Below are 19,884 nucleotides of genomic sequence, written 5' to 3'. Positions count from 1 at the left end.
ATGTGTAAGCAGAGCTTAATATATCGTCCACAAACCATGTGATATCGTGATGATATGAGATCCCAACAAACTTGGGTTGGTTATACTGATTGTCGAATAATGATATCAAATGTCAAAAATTTTATTTTAGCCGGAAAAAAGTAAATGTAGTGTTATATTTTTAAAGTTATTCGTATATTAATATATTTGGAACGCGTAGGTATCAACATTTCTTCCGATATTAAAACTTTATATGCAATTAAGTGCCAGTGAACAAATTTTACTTTAAATAGTCTAAAATTTCCCATAAATATGGATTATGCTGAATTACAAAAACAAGCTGATAACATTGGCAAAAAATGGTACAGAAACGCTAAACAAAGGTAAGGCTTCATCACTTAGTTATTTCAATATCCACTTATCAAAATGTGTTACAACATATTGAAAGTCATATATTCAAGGGTAATTCCAAATCAATTACATAAATATTTGTTATAACTTGAAAGTAATTTCGAGTTAGATGTTCCAAACCACATTTTATAAAAAAATTTTAAGAGTATTATCTGCCTACTCTCACATTTTTTATCTATAAATTGGGACCTAACTTAATTATGTGGAATAAAATTTAAACTTATATACGATTATTCCTATTAATATTAAAAAAATTAATAAATCCATGTACATACCTTCACGTGAATTTACTAAAGCTGTAGAACTAATACTTAGATGTATATACTTGTAATAGGAGAATAAAATATTTAAACAAATTCATGGGTGGGCTGTGAATCCATATCAAGTGATCTAGGACAATTAGTAATAGAAGATCTTGAGAAAAGAAAATTTATCATAAGTATTTGATTCTTTTTCTCTTTTTCGTTATGTGGTACTGCTTTTCATTATGTGGTACTGCTGTACTAAAAGATGGAATTGAAAATGTAAGAGGCATGTTAAATTCTTCATAACTTTAGAATGGTTAGAGATAAATATGGAGAAACCCTCATGCACTATGATATAAAGTAAAAAAGTTTTAATGAATTTATTAAAGTTTTACAGGATGTCCTTGTTTGAAGTAATAAAGTACTTTCACTTTAGAAGAAGTGTACAATCTAGTGAAATTATTTCCAACAAAAATATCAACTTTTCATACTTTTGTACCATATATAAAATCAGTTACTTCTAAACATTCCAGAATCTAAGATAAAACAGCAACTAATAAATTGACTAACAATTTATGAAATTACTTGTTTAAATTGTAACAAAAAATAAATTGGTCATTCTAAAAAGCCACTCACCAATTGGATCACATCTCATAAATGTGACAGCAAATTATACCCTGACGGATCTACCCTTGCTGAACTCGATTTTTTATGAAGGCTGTTCTATTGTAGTGGTAGTATAAATAGTGGGTTCAGTATGTATGATTTTTCTTAGTATCTATAGTCTTTTAGTCTTTTGAAATCAAATATATTTAAAAGGGTGAATGGACTTTTTACCACCATAACCTCTTGTCACGTTCAGGATTTAGGTAGTGGATCCTTTTCGAAAAATTAGCTACAGACTCCCTCGGCTAGCGGCAATCGCAGCGTGACGCCGCGTGATGGAGAAACACATCACTAACTCTCCTCTTCTTTCTCTTGTTGTTTCTACGGCGACGCAAGTCAATATGCCTACGACCACGAAAGCAGGATAGCCTAGGAAGCGCATGAAGTAGACCAGTGTGCTAGGACGCCTAACAGAATACAAGAATTGTGCACAACCCTCTAAACGCTTGAGAAACCACATCAGAAAAATATACAAGAAAATATGTACTCACGCACAGCATCCAGAACATCAACAGCATTCGTGAATATATTGATTTGCTTCAGCAGAAGCTGAAAGCGAAATCCAAACGTTTATCAAGATACATCAAGTGTACCAAGAAGAAGCTACAGAATAATACTTTTCATAGCAACCAAAAAGTATTTTACAGGAACTTTGTAACTACGCCCAATAACAACACCAATCAACCTATGCCATCGAAACAGACGTTGGAGAAGTATTGGTACTCATTGTGGTTAACTCCCAAAATCCACAAGAGAAATGCCGACTGTATAACAGCTGTAGAAGAGATGCGATTAAATATTATTCCGATGCAGTTTAATAATTTCACACTAAAAGAAATCACCGACGTAATCCAAAATAAAATCACCGACGTAATCCAAAATACTAACAACTGGAAAGCACCGGTAGTTGATAATATCCAAAACTTTTGGTATAAGAAATTCCCGAGTGTACACAGGGATTTAGCGAAGCAATTTTATCACCTCCTACAGAACCCAGAAGTAATCCGAACATTTTTAGCCCTGAGCTCCACTCCCAACGGAGATATCGTACAGACTATGGAAAACGGAGAAACTAAATACCTAGGATTTCAATAGGCTAAGTTGCCGAACACAAGCAGGCAAAACCTAGAATCCAAGATCAATACACTAAAAGAGTGAAGTCCCTTATGAAGTTTGAATTAAATGCAGGCAATATTATATATCACTGACAATATAATAAGAGCATTGAATAATTTGATGTGTTGGATCATGATCTTTGTGCAAAGATGATATATCTGGAATTTGACGAAGAATCTTGTAAATTCTTTGAATCTTACTTAAAAGGAAGAAGGCAGAGAGTTCGCACGGATCATAGTTCATCTGAGGCTGGCGAAATAGTATCTGGTGTGCCGCAGGGTTCAATAATTGGCCCTCACTCTCACATTCAATGATGTGCTGATGACACTCAGGTTCTACGCTATTTGGATCTTGCAGATCCAGATGCAGCAGCTACACACATAAATAGAGATCTGTCAAATATTCTTGAATATACCACTGAACGTAATCTAAAGCTGAATGCAAATAAGACTGAAGATTTACTGTTTTGTTTTCAGAGACGTAGAGAAAATTTGCAACAAAATTTAAAATTGGAGTTGCGCGGTGAGACATTGGTAATAAAACAATTTGCTAATAACTTAGGAGTAATTTTAGATGTGGACTTGAGGTTTAAAGAACATTTAAAGATACTTTTGCAGAAAAGCTATGCTAAGATGAAACTCTTGTATATCAACAGGACTATTCTCAATTTTAAGATGAGGAAAAAGCTTTAGTATTGTCTATTTTTATGTCCATGTTGATTTACTTGTTGTCTTGAAATGGCATCGAAACATCGCGTGCAATATGTACCAAACGTGTGTTTTAGATTTATTTTTAAGCTAAGAAAATATTACCATATTTCTGTCAAAATTAATGAATTAAATTGGTTAAAAATGTCGAATGGTGCGAACCTTCAATTTATATGACTTGTTAATAAAGTGTTAAAACACAATAAAACCCAATTAATTTTTTCGATTTTTTCTATCTATCCTAGTGTCGAGATCACCTGTGATATCTAAATAAATAATTGTTTTCTGGTGAAGAAGCATCCTTGAATATAAAAATATATTATTTTATATTTGAAGCCCACTTTTATGCAGAATCATTGCACTAATCGCAGATTATATTTATTAACAAAGTATGGTGTCGTATTTAGATAGAGGAAGCAGCAACATTTCATATTAGCTTAGAAAAGTTTCCCCACTAGTTGCGCAATATTCATATTGCTTAAAAATGTCGTCATCTCCTCTCTCACTTATTTATTCCATTTACAAAAACAAATGTATTAATAATAATTATATCTTATCAAATTTTTGACCCCCTCTCGATTGCTAAACTGAATGGTCATCTGATATTAGTTGCTAGTATCTCGGTGAAAGTGGTTAAGAGAACGTTCATTTTTTTATAAGTTGCTCAAGGTTGAGTTATATATTTTTTTATAATGCCTGAAGTATCTCAAGATGCGTTTGAGGTTAACCATCCTTTAGAACCTCTTCTAACGCCCGAAATAATGCGGGCTAGGGCTAATACATTGACAATCGACGATCCATTTTCTAAAAGGGAAAGGTGTGAAAGTGATGTGGAAGATTTCGACTATAAATATCATTTTCCTGGTTTTGCTGCCGGATTCAAAAGAGAAATAGGTCACAGGTAAATTAATTACGTTAATAGGCGTGTTTTTATTTAGTACTTTTTATATTTTATATTTCACGAATAAATTTATTTAAAATTTATATCGGCAAATAATTTTGAAATTGATGTAATGTATTATATGAATTTCTTATAACTTTTGATGCTGATATTAATGCTTCTAAATGTTCTTGATTTTAGGTCTCTTCTGTTTCGAAATTAGTTTTTTTTTAAATTTTTTAAAGATTGATAAAAAATTTCGACTTAACTTCTGTCTTTATCAAAATATTACATATATACAATATACAGCTTTCTTCGCCGCATCCTGCATTTCGTACGCCACACTTTCTTCCATATTTTGTTCAATTCATTCCTTCCATGTCCTTGAGGGTCTTTTACAGGGTTTATACATCAATGCTCCGTCCTCATCACATGTTCGTACCAGAGTAGTTGCTTAGTCTGTGTATACTCCTGTTCTTTTTCATTTTTATTATGGGAAAATACATCCAAGTATTATTTTGATTTACATAACATTCATTTAATGATTATAATTTGCTTAAAGTATGAGACTGTATCGCCGGTAGTACGACTTTTTCTGCAATATCCCTCATCATTTAAATTTTCATCATAAAATTCACATGCCAAAATTCTACCATGTTTTATTGTTCAAAAAACATTAAAACTCTGACTAATATATGGATTCTCGTTAGACCAACTATGGGAATTATGTCGATTAAATAATCCATTTTTACTAAACTTTGTGTTGTCACACCATAAAACATCTTAGGTCTTTATTAAAAACCATTCACAGCATTGTACCTTTTGAGGAAACTCACCTAATTGAGAGTGTTGCAACTAATAATATGAAAATGGTTTCCAATTGTGTGTTTTTGAAATGCGTTAAATTTTCTCGACGACAAAGTAAGATCTCTCTTACAATGGAGGTATTGCGGCCGTACCAGCTCGACAAATTATTAGACGCACTGCAAGATTGTACCGTTTTGTTATTTTAAATGGCATTGTTTTTTATTTTGATGTTATCTAATAAATGACCAATCAATTCAACATAAATAAAACAACATTAATTTAGAAAATCAAGTGTTTATTAAATTTTACAGAAAAGTGAAAATAATGTAAGTAAAACTCAATATTTAGTTGATCCACCTTTAGCCGCTATCAAAGCTTTAATTCTGCCCGGCATGCTATCAATGCAAGACTGTACTGTCTCCTGTATTTGAGGATGATGATTCCACACATGAATAATCTTTTCTAAAAGCTGGGTTTTGTTAGTAATCATATCCTTAGCCACTTCTCTTTTTATTAGATCCCACACATTTTCAATCGAATTCTTATCAGGACTATTACCCGGCCAATCCAACAGAGGGATATTTTCTTCTGCCTTCTTTGACAGACCGAGCAGTGTGGCAGGGAGCTCCATCTTGCATGAAAGTGAATGATTCTCCATTTGGAAACTATTCTCTGAGTCCAGTACCCTTGCCGCTGATGACTGACCAAATCATCACTTTGGTGGGATGTTTAACCGTTGGAACGACATAGTCAGGATGAAACTTTTCACCACAACGACGTCGCACATACAGAGCTTTATTCTGCAAAATTTCGAATGTGTTTTCGTCACTGAAGCAGACCTTTCAAAAATAGAAAAAAATATACAAACTACCATGTTTCTTTGCTTTACTTAACTGAAAATGATATGAATGTGTGAATTTTTGATTAAATTTCAATATCTTATCGATCTTATCCACTTTAGGCGCTTTGCTTTCATTGCAGCTGTTAACTTCGGCTTCCTGGCGAGGCGACAGGCCTTAAAATCTAGTTCTTTCAATTTTTTTCTTAGCGTTTACACTAGTATCCTGGAGTTGTGATTTTATCATTTTTGTGGTAGCAAATCTGTTTTCTACACAAATTTTCTTCAAACATCTCTTTGACAGTGAAGTGAAAATGGATTTTCTACCTCATCTTTTCCTACTTTTTGAACTTGATTCCTCTCCTAACTCAATTTTCTTTTTTATGCTTTCGAAACCTTCAATCTTCGTGAAATTTCTCAATTTGTAAATGTTTTCGCTTTTACAAGTGCCTTCACTTCAGCTTTTTTACGTGGTGAAAGATCGCCATTTCTGCCCATAATGAAAAAAGTCAAATTATTTTTTCAAACACTGCAAACAAATAACCGAATAGTAATAAACTGTTAAACAAACAATCGCAGTCCATAAAGCCACAGAAATACGGCCGTACCTGACGAGATTCTGATCGCGACTAATACAGGTTTGTACTTGTTTACGTTCATGTACCACATTGTGAACACAGTGCTGCCATATGTTAAAAATAAATACAAATAGGTAGTCTACAACAAATCTTCAAAATAAAAATTAATAATATTGTAGTTTAAATGTACAATTGCTGCATAAAAACTCTTAAGAAACATAAAAATACAGTGCGTCTAATAATTTGGCCAGGGACTGTAATTGAGAAACTATAACGTCAGATTAAGATACCAAAAGAATGGATTTGCCATTTACTGACCAAAGAATTATGTATGTGTAAACTAGCCGCCGTTGGGTATCGCGTTTGCTCATCAAAAGTTCATGCGATTGAACATTTTCCAGGCCTTATCGATCTGTTTCAAGGAAAATGAGTCAGATTTCTGCGTCGATTCATAACTGTATATGAAACCTGGATTCTTCAATATGTTATTGAAAGAAAAAGACAGTGAAGTGCAATGGCAAAGAAAAAATAAAGCCGGCCGTTGTTTGGGATAGTTATGGGAAAATTTCAAAGAAAGTTTGAAGAAAAAAAGTGCTTCGACACTAGCATAACGCATCTTATCATACTTCGGTGATCGTCATAGCTGAAATGCACTCCGAATTGGATAACCACCCTCCGTATTTACCAAATTTGGTTCCCGGGGACTTTTTCCTGTTTCCTTATCTAAGTTTTACTTGCAAAAGAGAGATTTTTATCAGACAACCGTCGTAATATGTGGACATGCGCCTTTTTGGAGACAACAGAACTACTGAATATTGTCAATCGAGTTCACCATTATCGGTATCACAATTATACTCATTCTATCACATTAACAATGTACTTATTTAACAATCGCACAGTTTATTTTATTGACAGGAATAAATATTTTCTTTTAACTTAGATCTGATAATATCCTTAAACTTCGATCAACCTAAATATTTATTTATTGATTTGAAATGTCTAGTTAAATATTATATATGGTTAAAAATTTCCAAACCAATAATCATTATCAGTTCTTATAATTATTTATTACGATAATGGCTTTGGTGATTAAGTATTACACTAACTAAGATCGTTAACTCTGAATCCATAGAGTGCCTTAACTTCAAGCATCACTTCACTATATCATTTCCAAATATCTAAAACTTCCAAACGGACTAACAAACGCAGTTTTATCGCCATTATCTCCAGTATCGTTAAACTGATGCTATCCTGATCTTAAGCCTATAGAAGACATGAGAAATGTTTGTCGCAGCATGCAAAATATCATTCATGCGTGGAAATAGGTACGAATAACTAACAGCACAGCCAAATCTTCTTTGTAAGGACTACAATGATCGATGCCGGCGTACGTACATCCTCATTCTTCGTATTATCAATAAGTTCAGATTAAAAAATTCTTTCTTTTGCACAGATATCTTAAACGGAGGTAGCACAATTGGAATATGAGTGTCTGTATTTATATGGTATTCTGCACAAATTCTAGAGTATCCAAACACCTTGAAGTATTTTTCCTTTATGTTACTCCTGAACAAATCTCACAAAAGTGGGACCTAGATAAGAGAAAATTATAAAACTGGAACTCATTATGATGCCCGAACATTTGGCACTGAATTATTTGTGTGAGTGGTACCTCTATAATTGATTCAACGAGTGAATTTTAAATCCATAAACCTCTGTAACTGAGATACCATCTTTCTGTTTGTTAATCTACTTATTTTTATTCTATCTGACTCCGACCTCATATCGATGGTGACAATACTAAAGGAAGAAACTCCATAAAACGGGAACAAAGGACACAAGATCTCAGGAAATATAAAGTAGAGAATCATACGAAACTGGTTAAACAAATACTTGGACAAACTAGCGATCAAAGGTTTGTTGTAAAACAATACAAAATGATAGGTATTAGCAGAGACTGAATTTGAATCTATTATTTATCAACTTTAAACAGGCATATGATTCAATATTAAGAAAACAACTGTACCAAGCTCTAGCGAAACTTGGAATACCTAAGAAATCGATACGATGGTGAAAATGAAACTTAACAAAACCGAAAACAGAGTAACAATAAAAGGTAGCTTATCCGAAAAATTCCAACCAAAAAAAGGCTTAAACAGTTTTATTTAATTTCCTACTAGAGGTGATTCTCGGAGATAGTGGATTACGATCCCAAGGAATGATTTATAATAGCAAAAGGAATGTCCTGGCATGTGCAGATGAGTTAACGCTTATAACCAGAACAAAACAGGAACTACAGAAAATGTTTTTACTGTTTGAAAAGACAGCAAATAGATATGGCTTACGAATATAAAATCAAGTACATATATGGAAATGGTTAACGAATTTTCAAGTGACGACCAATTGAAAATCACAACAGAGTAAAATAAGGAGTTCCGGTTCAATGGAGTACAAGAGTTTGGATACCTAGGAGTGACGGAAACAAGTAAAACAGAGGAAATGAAAGAATTTGACAAAAGATCGGTAAGAGACAATAAAACAGTTGAAAAAGAGTCTATAATAGTCAAAACTTCAGTACTTTCTAATGTAATAGTGTCTAAAGGTATTATTTGAAACGATTTTATAGCAGTTGGAGTGATATTGAAGATGAAATTCCGATGAAATTTTGTTATATGGCATATTTCATATTCTTTGATGTAAGGTTGAATTAATTACCTTCAGTTCTTCCAATAATATCGAGATTTCATATTATTTTTTGTTTCATCTAGTCCGCTATGATTTTATTCACCATGATATTTCTATATACATAACTTCTTCGACTTCGTAGAGGAATGTTAATCAGTTTTCTATTCAAAATGAATATGATATTTAACTTTTGGTACTATATATTCTTTTACGAAATTTATCACATCCTTTTCAAACTTATGTTTAGAAAATTGTACTAAAATTCTTTGTTTAGTTTCATATAATTTAATAATGGTAAGTGTAGCTGGTTCAAAATTATGTCCACAGATTATAATTTTATAATTATAATGTGTGGACTGTTTCAAAATTAATTTTTTTTAAAAATTTCTGAAATATAAATAAAAATTCGACTTTTCTTTATCAAAATATGATTTGACACTGACAATTTGTGTATTTATAATGATCAGTAGATCACCTTCAGCATGAATATCAAAATAAGAATAAAATCAAACTAGAACTTTGGTCTAATAAGAAAAATTAATTTTTCCTTGGTCCTTACATCTCAAATATATAGCAGTAATCAATTAAATCATTTGTAGTTTTATTAGAATTCACAAAATAGAACTATAAATTTTACTTAGGTCTTTTTTATGATTTATAGCTTTTTTATAGCGTTCTTATGAATGTAAACCATTTCTAAAAATTCTCTTTTCTCTGTATTACATTTTTGAATCTTTATAATTGAATTTATGTTTTATTTTTGATATTTCATGGTTCGTTAATATCGTATTGATGATCTCTTAGTCTATTTTCTAAATACTGAGTTGTCTGCCCTATGAAGACAGCGTCACAATTAGTACAAGGCACTTGATATATAATAATCTTTTGTTTTTTGGTGTTTTCGATTTTAATTTAGCGAAATATTTGGATTTGTGTATGTACAAGGAGTTTCCCAACAATTAGCGAAAATTATTTCAATAAATATGATATAGTATAAGTCATAAAGGACATAATATATTATCCAACATTTATATACATGAATATATGTATAAATACACATTTTAGCGGCTTGAAGTAATTGAAGTAATTTCTTCGAAAACAATTATCTAGTTCACCCAATAATGCTTCGCACAAAGCAGTCATTTGTGTGAGAGTGACTCGTCTCTCCACTCTCGTGTTGATTGAATTATGAGGAAAAATATATCCCCATCCAACGAACATCACGTTCCGCTTCTACATCGTTTAGTGTTCACCGTTTTTTGTAATAGTTCAAGTGCGACCACTCATTCATTTGTACATGTTATCGAGTAATGCGCGTATGTAATGTAATATCTGATAACTTGATATAGAACTACGTACATATTCAAGTCGGTTACTTATATATTTTGTGTACAATTTCCGCGTTAATGAAATTATGATAATTAATGGTACCTATGGCCTTGGCGATGCCAGAAACAAGTGAGTATATATGTTTTACGATAACAGATTGTTGTTATTTTAATATAGACGTGTACGAACGAAAATTCAGATTAGGATACTGTTTTTACATTCACATATTATTTAGAACACACCGCTCATTGACCCGAATGTAATTATTATAACCAAAATAAATCGTGCTATGTTACCAATAACGAAGATTCTTCGAACTATAATTATACAGATTTGCTGTATTCAAAATATGAATTATATTTGAAGGGCATGAATCGAAATACAAAATTTTAGTACCATCAACGTGAACTAGTTTTCCCAAATGTATATGTTTAGTTTTTATTCGAAACTTGCTGGATAAACATTCGGTGGTAGAATATTTACAATTGTATGGTGATGTTCCAGCTGGTCAATTTTAATATTACTTGATTTATATCGATGAAAAGTATTCCGTTTGTAGGGCATGATTCATTTATCTTAATCTAGAAGTGATTCGTGGATATCATGTATGATAACACATGTTAATCCCTCTCAATCACATAAAATCGCACGTTGATTTTTTGTTTTCAACTAGATCGATAACTTTCGATTGCTATATTCGATTAGTAATTGGAAATTCAACAAAACGGGTACTACACTTTGGAAACCATTCAAGGTCATACATTTTTGGCCATTTTCTTCATAAAAATCATACTTATTACAATTCTGAAGTGATTCTGGACGATTATCATGACGAGAACATATGATACAGTGAATAATAAGCTCGAATTAATATTGTTCTGATTTGTTCATAATGTGATATCGTACAGTCTTTATTACTATCAACGAGGACGTATTTGTAAAGTTCTGATTTAGAATAATATCTGAAAAAACGATGGGCTTGGATGAAACTGGAAAACTCTTGTCTTAATTAAAATGTTTGCTTCCACTTTTATTTCTTTGATTCTTCTTTAGGAAATATGACCAAAAAAAATGGAAAACACTCATGCCCTCATTTGAGCATTCCATAAGTTTCTCTAATTTCTTAGACCTTTTGATATTTTATGCTTCTTTTAGTATTTACCAAAAAATGATATTTTGAATAAAAGGAGACGACACGTCAAATTTTTTTCTGTCTTTAGTAAATTATAAAAGAAACTAATTTTAAATCAGAAGAGACATAAAGTCAAGGACATTAAGACATTATTTTTTTTAATAATTTTTGGTTCCTAAATCGTCTAAAGTCGTAGAAAATCTTCGCGATTTAATCATATTTTTTGACCAAGTTTCGAGTATCCGAAACAACTCAAATAGCTATTTGTTACATTTATGGTTCAAGTAGTAGAACGCATTACGAATTATATTTTAAAAATACAAAATTTGTACTTTCCCCTCTTCCCCAATTTATATTTTTTTTTTTTTGATATTTCATGCTTCGTTAACACAGTTCCATTTTTTTTATCGTATTAATGACCTCTTAGTCTATTTTCTAAATACTGAGATGTTTGCCCTATGTAGACAGCTTCACAGTTAGTACAAGGCACTTTATATGTAATATTACTTCTTTTGTTTTTTGGTGTTTTAGATTTTACTTTTGTGAAATATTTGGATAACGTATTGTGTCCTTTATGACTTATACTAATATCATATTTATTGAAATAATTTGATAGTTGTTGGAAAAGTCCTTGTACATGTGGTAAGGAAAAATGTTTTATGTTTTGATGTTTCGTTTTTTTTAAATTGATTGTAGTATCTGTTTATCCTTTTCTTGAATATGTTATTTATGATTTTGAAGAAATTTATATATGTATATCAGGAAATACCATAAATCACATTTTTTTGACAAGGGATCTTCTGGTAGTTTTAATTTAGTGAAAAGTGTTTGTTATGGTTCTGCAGTTTTATGCAATTTTCTTCTTCTTCTTCTTCTTCTTCTTCTTATTTTAAGACTATGTCTTGTGTTTTCAAAGAGGCAGCCTAAGTTGTGACTCCGAGGACCAGCTCGCATACTCTCATACTTTATGCAATTTTAATGTTTCTTTCTCCTTCAGATTACTCACTAATTTTTTCAGAAAGAGTTGGAATAGAACCAAAAAGTATCCTTTGGGTATAAGAGATGTTTTATTCGTTTTCATCCCAGCGAACACACGCATCTTCATGGGTGTGAAATTTTTGCCGAATCTGTTTTTCATTCCTAGCACTAAATTAACCTTCAGTTTGTATGGGTGATTTGATTTAAAGTTGATATATCTCCCAGAACTGCTGGGTTTCATGTACCAGTCAAGAATTATCTTGTTTTCATTGGTTGTTATTAGTTTTGTGTCTAGAAAAAGTACACATCTGTTAGATTGTTTTTCCACTGTGATTTGGATATGTTCATTGTAAATGTTCTTGATTTTAAACCCCATTATCTAATTATTTGAAAAATATATCCAAAAAAATTTTATACCAAAACAAATACTATATCAAAAATGGGATTTCAAAGAAAAAATTAAAAATATAAAAACTCCTAACGAATATGTATTATTTATTGTATTGTATTTAGATGTGGTTTCTTTATAAAAAAATATTCCTATTACCATTATGAAAAATATATTAATAAAAAATGGGAAACATCAAAAAAAATATATTAAACATTTTTCCTTACCATATGTACAAGGATTATCCCAACAACTATCAAATTATTTTAGTAAATATGATATTAGTATAAGTCATTAAGGACATAATACGTTATACAAATATTTCACTAAATGGAAATCTAAAACACCAAAAAACAAAAGGAATAATATTATATATCGAATAAACAAGTTAATCAATTATACACTAATAATTATTAAATTAATCATAGATACCGGTTTTCTTAGACTATACTAATCTGTTTGATTCCAAAAAACATGTGCAAGCGGCGGCCCCTGACTAGCTTTTAGACAGTGGAGAAGGGGAGAGGTTTCACAAATACCTATACTCGAGAATTTATACACCGCGCTACCAAATTCTCGCCGCTTGATACAGATGTTTGACTAGAATCTTAAAGTGCCAAATAATTCAGTCTCAATCTACAGGATAATAAGTCTCTACCTAATCACCTTTACCAAACAAACGGTAATTAGATGAAAGCTCAAACAACTAGCTAAAAATATACAAGTCGTATTATAAAAAACGAGTTAATTAAGTTAACCAAGTATGTTAGATGAATTGACTGGAAAGATAAGGAGTACCCAGATAGATTACTTAAAAAAATATAAATAAAAGTAGATGGGAACGCTGGCATGGGCATGTCTAAAAACCACACGTTGTGACCACCCCAAACATCTCAATATCCTGTCTAATTTGTGGAACAACCAAGAAACTTTACGAGAGAAAATAAAATACACCAAATATACCTTATAAAAAAAATAATCATGACCGTAAGTCAGATTACTAAATCCTTGTAGCTATACTTTATCCGTTACGTTAACAATATATATGAATATATAACAAATTTCAACTAGTAGGTGATACCTATAGTCCAGTGAGTACAGCCCAATTAGAGCTAAAACCCACGATTAAAATTAGTTATGTCCAGGGCCGGATTAAGCTAGGGGCTTGGGGGGCTATAGCCCCAGGTCCAAGAGGGCCCCATCATTTGGAAATCATTCTGTATTTTTTAATGTGTTGATACCACAAATCTAACGTATTGATATTATTTTGGGAATTTTTCCGGGTTTTCGAATTCCTTAAAGGGCCCCCGTCATTATTTTATCCCTGGGCCTTATAAATCTTAATCCGGCCCTGGTTATGTCGCTGATTTTCTGTATTTAGGTAGTTCTCGGGATGCTTAACATCAAAATTTTGGCCGCTAAGCGATATATTTTTGATTATATTTTCAAAATTCCGAATTTTGCGAATAACTCGAAATCTATGCCGAATTTCGAAAAAAGTGAAAGGATCAAAAATGTTGCTCAAAAAATTTCCTGCAAAAAAGGTTCCCTCTGATTTTTCCTCATCTCAAAATTATTCTTACAAAAAGTGAATTTCGTGTTTAATTTTTTTAACAGTGCATTTTTTTGCGGATAACTCAAATAAGACTTGAAATTTAGAGGTAAATTTACGAAAAAAAAAAATGCTTGAATACTTGAAACCAACCAGCAAAGCCAAAATTCCTATTTGATCTGATCAATTTTATCAAAGAGAGCCTCTACAAACTCAATTTAGCTTTGTTTATTAAGATAGTAGAATTTATCATTCAGAAGCTAAAAAATCCAAAAACACATTGAAAAAGTTAGAATCCGTTCAAACGTCAGTGTATTACCGCTTTAGTGGGATCGCACGAAGCTTTGTTTCTAGAAACAAATGTTGAAACTGTTTGTGGTGACTTTTGCAAGTGTTGTAAGCGCTTTAAAAGTCGAAATGAGCTAATTCAGGACAAGGAACAGTCGCAACGTCCTTGACCTCAAAGTTAGATGAAACGTGCAGAAACTTGTTTGTTCAAACGAGCGTTTGAATATTCCAGTGTTAAGTGAAGACATCTCGTACGAGCGCAAATTTGCTCAGAGACATTTGACTGAGCAATTGTAAATCACAAAATTTACAAGAGAAACAGAAGATCTCTGAAATTATTCCACTCATAGATTCAACGTTGAGATAATTGTATTGCTAACCATGGGAAGTACTATTTTTTTATCCCACCTCGTAGGTGGACGTGTAACAGACAGTCGGCAAATAATGTTCATAAATCGTTAGTCTTGATTATATCACAGAATAAAAATATCAAAATACGACCATTATCTATTTCTTCTACTTTTTAATTCTCGAAACGGTCTAGTAATGTCAAATTTCACAAAAGACCTGCCCGTCTTTAATCGATTAATTACGAGATATTTTTTTTTGTTACAATTATTCTAATGAATATAAATAGTTTCCAGTTGATTCTTTATATATCTCTTCATGTGAAAAACATTGCCACGGTCGAAGCTGAAAACAAAATCCATATGTCCCATTTTAATTTGAAAGTGTTCCTAAAATAACACTGTTTATATTTGTTTACAACCTACATACATTTGATTTCAAAAAATAAATTTTGTTACGAAAATAACTATTTTTTTATCAATTTATGTATCAAAATATTATTAATGTTATTTGCACTAAATCAAATCGATACGTTTCAAAACTGAGATAAAATTATTTCAGGAGAAACTACACGAAATTAATCTTGCAATCTGTCTCTTAACAATTAGTTCTGTGAACACAATTGTTTCATGATTCATGTAAAAAATAGCGATAATATTCTTTATTTATACAGAGTGTTTAAAAAAAGGTGGATCCGTCTCTGGGATCGGTAGTAAACATAAAAAAGATTGATACTGTATAAAAGGGTAAATTTGTTAATTGATGAAAATAATATACATATATAAATATATATTTATTCATTTCATATACATTTATTATAACTAATCGACGAAATATTTTACATTAAACTTTTTACAATAGTCAATAATCTCGATAATTCATATTGGGTTGATTATCTAATTTTATGTGTTGTTTTCAAATATATATTTATATGAACTACATCGATAATTATTAAAATATTTAATAAATACAAATTGCACATGCTCATACATATAATACATGAATTATAACGTACCTTGCAACCACGTGTTTGTTAGATGTTCCGGCAATATCATCTACACCTCTTTCTGCCATAGTTATTTGGAAATACTTTCAGTTCACTTTATCGGAACACAATGATGAAAATTAAAACTTCACAATGACAGCAATATAAGTATGTTGACACTGACAAATTAGAAAGTTGCGCATCATAGGGTGCGCACCAAAAACGTAACGAGGTCATTCATCGATAGATTTTACTCCTCACATTTTTCTCATACCGGGCACCTTATATATGCAAATCGATTCTTAAGGAGTAAACTCCAATAAATTCCAAAAATATGTATAATAATCAAAAATAATATTATTAAATTGTATGATTTCATAATTTTAAATCATATTTTAAAGTCTCTTATTTCACGTAACAGACAGGAAATTATATTACATATAAACAGCGGGCAGTCTTAAGAACGTGAAATTTATCTGGTAAATGCAATAAACATATATATATAATTTATATATAGACGAGTCTTTGTATGAAATATTACTTTTGGAATCAAAATAAAATTTTATTAATAGGTTTGTAGCATACATTATACTTCATGTTGATTCCAATTTGACGTCACATTGTGCGGGAGAGTATTGACATACCAGTGTTTGTGAATCGTGGAATACCTTTTGATTAAGAAATAAAAATCGTATGACTGCTATAATCGTTGTATCGCACTCGAAGTGAAGGCAACTTTTTCTAAGATACCCTACGAACTTTTCAGCCCCCTGTGAGAGCTAACCTAACACATCTTCACACTTCACACACAACATATTATCCTCTTAATTGGATACATTTATTACAGCGAACCTGCAACGTCTCTAGACGTTTCAAAAAAATATTTCTTCTTGCTCTGCAAACCAGACTTCCACAGATTTTATAACCTCCTCGTTGGAAGAAAATTTACAACCTTTTGAACTGGTTTTCATTTAAGGAAAGAGATGATTCGGACGGAGCCAAATCTAGTGAATAAGGGGGGTGTTCTAGTAATTCAAATCCTAAATCACGAAGTTTTTGCATGGCAACATGAAATTTGTGTGCAAGGGGCGTTGTCCCGGCTTTCCGCGTCTTTTCTCATTTGTTCCCGTAGAGTGGTCAGTTATGTCGAATAGTAATCTCCAGTTATTGTTATCCAAAAAACCAATCATGATTATTCTATGGCAATCCCAAAAAACTGAAGCAAGAACTATTCCAGCAGATTTTTGGACACGAAACTTCCTAGGTCTTCGAAAACCAAAGTGTTGCCATTCCATCGAATGTGGCTTTGTTTCTGGAACCTAGAAATGTACCCAAGTGTCATCCATAGTAACAATTCGGTTTAAGAAGTCCACATCGTTTTCAAATCGGGCACAGATCGAACGCACGCTTTTGGTCAACATTTTTTCTCATGTCCACATTGACGTGAACTATATGATGAACGCGTCCGTATGATATATTCAGTGCTTCATATATCCGTTTTAACCCAATTCGACGGTCTGATGAAATCATGTCATGAACTGCACCGATATTTTCGGGGACTGACACAGAAACTGGTCTTCCCGATCGGTCATCATTTTCAATGGAAAATTTACCTCTTTTGAAGCTTGCAGTCCAATTTTTCACCAAGGGTATTAAGCATATATTCGTAAATCTGCTTACCTCTTAACCCTTTTAAATACAGGTACTTGATGATTTCTCAAATTTTTCGATTTTCCCAATTTCGGTGGACATCTTTTTTCTTTTAATTTGTTGGTTTACTTTTTTGTCGTCAAACTTTCCACTGACACTTCTAATAATTTATTGTTCGTTGCTATGGTAACGCAATATTTTGTTTATGCTTGGAACTAGTATAGTTCAGTATATATACTTTGAAATTCTATGTTTCCTTTTCCAATAATGCAGAATGGGCTAAATTTACTTACAAATAAAACGTATAATGAATTTTTAATTAGTCCGATTTGTTTTCAACATCGACATCGAAATAATAAATTTGTTGCATTCATTTACGTTTATATGGTAAAATTACTACGAAATCATCAAATGATTGTTACCAAACCTGAAAAATATCCATTTTAAATTATTGTCCAAGTCCTCGTTAACGTAAATAATAATAAACAGTCGAAACAGATTTAATGTAAGTTTAATAGAGACGGTTTTGTGAAAACATACAAAACACATGAAAACATATACATAATATACATATATGTGAAGAAAACTATTTAAATTATAAGTTAATATGAAGAAAAAAGAATGTCGAGTGTTGATCGAAAGTTATTTTTTACGTGAAAAAACAATTATAGAAACTATGCAATGAGATGTCGAACTACTCGACCGTAATTTACTGTAACTTCACCAGAAATGCTTGATAAAATCTTTTCTAGAAAAAGTTTTCGTTGTCTACATACATTCACTTTTATTTTATTTATATTTTATTCAAATTCTTTATCAATGTTCCAAGATGTATCACCAATACGTGAGACATACTTTTTGTTGTTAAATTTGCGCTAACTAAAGTCTTGTTCATAATATTTTGAATAGTGGTAGTTTTTTTATTGTTACCTTTTGTTTTTGCTCCCTTTTTGTGTACCAAAGCATCACGATGTTAGTAGAAAGGAATCCCTGCTATATAATTATGCTTACCTTCATTGTAATTGAATTATATTTTTAACTTCATTCATCAATTTATCTCACACTAAATTTTAATTTTGATTAATTTTTGTTTCAGAATATTCGTTAACCGGAGCCTTCATCTCGAAAATATCAAATTCTATGGATTTGATATGGATTATACTTTAGCAGGTACATAATACAAAAATAGAATGGATAATCTAATTCAGTTATAGTATTTTTGACAGGATTTTTTTCAATACTTTTCTCTCGTACACTCGTTGAAAAACCTCTTAGTCTTTATCTTAATAGTTTTTAAATTAGCCTAAAGAGAAATTATGAACTGGTACATTACCTTGATACAAAAGCTATACTCAAATCCAAGTGTTGCCTTATATTGTTCCACACAAATAGCAAAAGTAACATTTATTATTGAATGTATCACTATCGGAGAAAACAATTAGCCCGAGTACACCCCCAGTATGTACATGAGTGTGTCTTTTAAATAATCGGACTAATGTCAACCGGTCAAATTTTACAATTTTGAGACAAATTTCCTTGTCCAAAACATCCAAAAAAGTTGCATTCAACAAGTGTCGATAATAGTCACTATCACAACGTTTTCATTTGCTTTCGACAATTACTTGAAAATTTCGAAATTTAATTTTTCTCCTCTCTATGTTAGATGGTTTGGACACATATGCTGGATGCCCCACAACAGAATATGAAAAAATGCTGGAATAGAACATAGCAAGTAAAAATTATAAAGGAAAGCAGGTGAAACAAAGGAGAAGGAATAAAAGAACAAACGAAAGATGAAACGGCGTAAATAAAAAAATAGACATAGACATGCAATATTTGTTGATTCTTCCATTATCCATTTGGGTGTTGTGCAAATGATCTAGTAAATTAAGAGTCCAACCTTGAAAAATTTCCGTATATTATTCGTTCAAATTTTAATCTGTAGATTCTCATTAATACTGGCCCCGATGTTCCAAAAATTCGCTTTCTGTCGATATCTCAAAAAATGTGACATTTACAGAATTTTCGTTTAGATAAGAAGTAAAGAGAGAAAGAGAAATCACTACAAGTATTCGATAGTTTTCGAAATAACGGGTTTTTATATTTCTAGCTCCTGTTCTGACTGGAAAAAAAGAAAATGTTGCCTGCATTTACTCGTTGCAAATTTCGCACCAATAATTCGATAACTTGAGTTAAAATTGATATTTTCTGATGAATCAAAGTTTATTTGGAAGGACAGATCTATTATATACTGTAACTTTATTTTTCCGAAATGTAGCCAAAAACAAGCAAAAGTTTTTTCGTTAATATTTTCTTTGACTC

General features: G+C 31.5%; 1 protein-coding gene across 6 annotated transcripts in view; it reads left to right on the top strand.

Moving 5' to 3' along the window:
- The first annotated feature begins 87 nt into the window (after positions 1-87).
- Positions 88-19,884, top strand: part of LOC130447493 (cytosolic purine 5'-nucleotidase) — a 45,424-nt gene continuing 25,627 nt past the window's right edge. For 3 of the 6 annotated variants that reach the window (XM_056784340.1, XM_056784341.1, XM_056784342.1), the window contains exons 1-2: positions 3,751-4,025; positions 18,659-18,732. In XM_056784340.1, the coding sequence (XP_056640318.1) occupies positions 3,817-4,025; positions 18,659-18,732 (283 nt within the window). In that variant the 5' untranslated portion in view covers positions 3,751-3,816. Of the gene's footprint in view, positions 363-3,735; positions 4,026-10,175; positions 10,371-18,658; positions 18,733-19,884 lie in introns of those variants that run through there. The other 3 variants (XM_056784343.1, XM_056784339.1, XM_056784344.1) reach the window with 3 other exon arrangements.

This window comes from Diorhabda sublineata, chromosome 8 (genome assembly GCF_026230105.1).
Source record: "Diorhabda sublineata isolate icDioSubl1.1 chromosome 8, icDioSubl1.1, whole genome shotgun sequence".
Taxonomy (NCBI): Eukaryota; Metazoa; Arthropoda; class Insecta; order Coleoptera; family Chrysomelidae; genus Diorhabda; species Diorhabda sublineata.
The sequence above is the reverse complement of the archived record's forward strand: the minus strand, read 5'-3'. Positions and strand labels throughout refer to the sequence as shown.